Genomic DNA, 4,135 nt, shown 5'->3' with positions numbered 1-4,135 from the left:
TTTATGGAAAAATAAATGAAAAAAAATTGCCCCAGCTTCCAAACATCCCCTTAAGAATATTCTAGCCCTTTGCCCTCAATATTCAAAATGTTAGAAGTTTTATTAAAAACTATGAGACTTCCTAGTTTGGCCAAAGTGATATGTGTTGCCATGTTCTTGCCTTTTCCTTGAAGCCAAGTTACTTGCTCTTACAAGTGCGAGACAAGAAAGCTAGATCGGACGACTAGTAGCCTCCCTCTAAATCCAGCCGTCCAAAGCCTCTTGACTCGTTCTACTTAAAATATATATTCAGACCAATCACGACCGTTAGATACAATATGAACGGATACAATTGAAAAAATACGGTCCGTTGGGAATCTCGCTTCTCTTCCAAAGACGATAAAACCCGTGTTGCCTCATAACGTTTTTCCACATAACGTTTTTTCTTCTTCGTCTTCTTCTTCTTCTTCTTCTTCGTTCTGCAATATTCTTTCACGTTTTCACTATCTGATTGATATTCACAACCCCTGATATGTTTCTACTGATACGAATTTCACGATACAGAGAATCAGAAAAAAACCCATTAGAAAGAGAGTGAGAAAAAAAACGCCATGGAAGTACAAAAGAGCCAATCAAAGCTAACAAGAACCCCATCATCCCTTCTCCGCTCTCCCACCATCCGATCATCCATCCAAAGCATCTCAGCCGTTGATGAAGAATCACGCTATTCTAATGAGAAGAAAAAACCCCACAAACCCATCTCAAGAAACACCGTTTCGAAACGTTTCTTTCCAATTTTGGCTATAATTTCTTTTCTCTGTTCCTTCTTCTTCTTCTACTACCTCAGAGAAGATTTGGGTTTCTTTTTATTAGCTCCAATCTTTCTCGCCTTCATGGTAAAGAAGGGTTTTGTCACATCTTTGTTGAGAAAGAAGAAATTAGGGTTTCAAAAGGGAGATTCTGTGCAATGGTTTATTGGTGGAGAGGATTCAAAGAGAGAGGGAAAGAACCCAAAAAAGATTATAAGAGAAGGGGTTGAATTTTATAGTAACGGGGATTTTTATGAAGGTGAATTTCACAAAGGGGTTTGTAATGGGAGTGGGGCTTATACTTATTTTGTGAATGGGAGATATGAAGGGGATTGGATTGATGGGAAATATGATGGGTATGGGGTTGAGAGTTGGGCAAGGGGGAGTCGTTATAGAGGGTCATATAGGCAAGGAATGAGGCATGGTTTTGGGGCTTATAGGTTTTATACTGGGGATAGTTATAGTGGAGAGTGGTTTAATGGGCAGAGCCATGGGGTTGGAAATCAGACTTGTTCGGATGGGAGTTGTTATGTGGGTGAATTCAAGTTTGGTGTTAAGCATGGTCTTGGTTGTTACCATTTCAGGTGAGATCTCTTTGTTTCTTTGCTTCTAAATTATCATGTTTTGGGCTGGGTCAAAGGGTGAAATATTACTTGGATATGAGAGTTTTGTTGGGTTCAAGAGTATTGAATCTTGTTTGTGGGAAATTTTTTTTTGGGATGGGTTTTTTTATTGTTTTTTCTTTGATCTTGAAGGATTAAGGGGCCATTTGGATACCTGGATTTTATAATCCATGATTGTGAAATGCTTAATTTTACAAGACTGAGTGATTACACACCTTATTTACACATTTAAAATCCAGGTTTTAGTTTGTAGAATCCTGGATTATAAAGTCCATGTATCTAGATGGCTCCTAAATGTAGCAATTTCCGACTAGTGTTTTATTGTTTATCGTTTTCATTGAGACTAATCCCCCTGAGGGATGCAATTTTTCATGTTTGGGATTGATTGGTTTTCTATGGTTTCTTAAGACACCCAGATGGATGAGAAGTGTTTGGGTTTATATTTTTATAAGTTTTTCTTTTCTATTCCTCTTGATGACCCAGTTTTTCTTTCCTTTTCCTCTTGAAAACCCAGATGGGTTCTTGATTTTGGATTGTTTTTTGGAATACTAGAAATCAATGGAACAGTAAAATTTTATGTTTGGTATTGATTTCTGATAGTTTTCTCATACACTGTAATTTTTGGTATTTTGTAAATATGCATTTGGTATTGATACCTGATTGTTATCTCTTAGGCGAAATCTACAGAAAAATAGAATGTTTTAATTCGTAATTTGTAATGGTACCTACTTAATTTTATTTGAGAGACCCCAAGAGATGGAACATACAGGTTTGGATGATTTATTTTTGTTATATCGGAGACGCAGATGGAGATAACAGACATATTCCATCAATTTTGTTGTTGGAAATGATTTTGGTTCTTCTAAGTGGATGTTTACATGCTTTTGAAAATTCTTGCGTGTTGTTCTTATGTGTCCTTTAGTCCCTTTGTGATTTTGTCAACCGCTTAGAAGCTAGTTTCACCCACATACAGTTGCTCCATCTCCTTCTCCGAACACTTAACTGATTAAAATCTAACTCTTATCACTCTCGCCTCGACTCCCTTCTCTGAAGGTCAACTACTGAATCCTATCTTTCTGCTGTAACTTTGCCAATCCTTTTTCTCCTGCTTGTTATATTTAGAGTTTTTAGTTTTTTTAACACTCTTCCAAAGCAACCAGACTTCTGAATCATCGGAAAATATCGGTAGAGCCTAATCTCAAATTGGAAATCTGTTGAGCGTGATGATATTGGAGAAACTGTTGTAGAATTCTGTTTCATAGAATTGCATGGCAAGAGAAGTGACTGGGATCCTTTTGTTGAATATTCAAGCATTTTGGCTTTTGGTACTTTTAGCTTTCAGGCATTTACTGTAAAGAATTAGATCTAAATTCCTGCCTTGCATTTTATTTATTTAAAGCTGTTTTATTCTCGTACTAATTATTGATGATAACAATGGGTTTTTTTTAGGAATGGTGATAGGTACTCAGGAGAGTATTTTGGAGACAAGATCCATGGTTTCGGAGTGTATCACTTTGCCCATGGCCACTTTTACGAAGGGTCATGGCACGAAGGTCGGAAGCAAGGTTTTGGAATGTACACTTTCCGAAATGGTGATACTAGATGCGGTGAATGGGATTGCGGAGTCTTAAAAAACCCACAACCGCCATTAACTGATGCAGTCGTGCGTGCTGTTCAGGTACATTTATGCCCTAACTCATTTCCTATTATCCTTTCAAAGTTATATTATCTAGTCCTTAAATCATAAAACTAAATCTAAATCATTCGATTTATACCAGTCTGCTAGAAAGGCGGCCGAGAATTCTATTAACATTCCACGGGTTGATGAACAAGTAAACAGAGCAGTTATAGCTGCAAATCGAGCTGCCACCGCTGCCAGAGTTGCGGCTATTAAAGCTGTTCAAAACAGGATGGATGGGAAATTTTGCGACACAAATGTGTGAGAACAAGATTCTGTTACACTGTAAATTTCTAAATTACAAGTATATTGAAGAGTTATTAGCAGACCAGGTAAGCAAAAAGCTTCCATGGTGTCTGTGTGAGAAAGAGAAAGAAGCTGACAACCAAAGAAGCTGATTAGTACCACACTTATGTATGAAATCTAGTCACTTGCTAGATAGAAGTTCTAATGACTACTTTAACATGTAAATAAACCCCATATATGTATCCATATATGTATATTAATTGAAGGGGTCTTATCCTTGTTCTGTTCAACTTTTTTTTGTGTTCTGTTCAACTGGAGGGGTCTTATCCTTGTTCTCTTTTTATCAGTATGAAATAATGTAGGAGCTGATTCGCTTAAATTGTATTAATTCTGACTGCAGGATCATTTGGAATCATGGATGCCTTATCCCACGGGTGTTTTCCTTATTGAAAATTTGATGTTTGCAATAAAAATAGGGCCCTAAAAATACTGTTATCATTCGAAAAATTGTGTTGATTCTGTCAGCACATGAAATTCAACTTTTATTATGCATGGTTTCTCAGATTGTCAAGTTTCTCAGATTGTAGAATCAGTATGGGTACGAGCGGAAATTGAGTTCCAGATTCGACAAAGCTCGAAAAGAAAAAGAAAGATTCGTGGACTTGCCAAAATATTTTAATCCATTATGAATTTTTAATTTTTTTTAAGTAATTATGTAGTTGAAACCATGGTTTCAAAATTTGGTTTCGGAATGCATTTCCGTCCTCACCGAAACTGAAATTTCGGCCGAAATCCAACGA

The 4,135-nt window shown here is 36.8% G+C and overlaps 1 protein-coding gene across 1 annotated transcript; it reads left to right on the top strand.

Annotated features, from left to right (window-relative positions):
* The first annotated feature begins 347 nt into the window (after positions 1-347).
* Positions 348-3,625, top strand: LOC143889680 (uncharacterized). The gene is made up of 3 exons (XM_077393974.1): positions 348-1,372; positions 2,861-3,089; positions 3,190-3,625. Exons 1-3 carry the CDS (start codon positions 591-593, stop codon positions 3,352-3,354), a joined length of 1,176 nt encoding a protein of 391 aa, XP_077250089.1. The 5' UTR covers positions 348-590; the 3' UTR covers positions 3,355-3,625.
* The last annotated feature ends 510 nt before the right edge of the window (positions 3,626-4,135 follow it).

This window comes from Tasmannia lanceolata, unplaced genomic scaffold (assembly GCF_043159265.1).
Source record: "Tasmannia lanceolata isolate RefF3 unplaced genomic scaffold, GAP_Taslan_0.1 ptg000013l, whole genome shotgun sequence".
Lineage (NCBI taxonomy): Eukaryota > Viridiplantae > Streptophyta > Magnoliopsida > Canellales > Winteraceae > Tasmannia > Tasmannia lanceolata.
This window is presented reverse-complemented; position numbering and strand designations above follow the sequence as displayed.

Bases quoted from the DNA above. Each gene is read 5' to 3' on its own strand.
- LOC143889680 (XM_077393974.1), top strand. From the start codon at position 591: ATGGAAGTACAAAAGAGCCAATCAAAGCTAACAAGAACCCCATCATCC. The intron at 1,373-2,860 runs GTGAGATCTCTT...GGTTTTTTTTAG, and splicing joins CTTGGTTGTTACCATTTCAG to GAATGGTGATAGGTACTCAG. The intron at 3,090-3,189 runs GTACATTTATGC...GATTTATACCAG, and splicing joins CAGTCGTGCGTGCTGTTCAG to TCTGCTAGAAAGGCGGCCGA.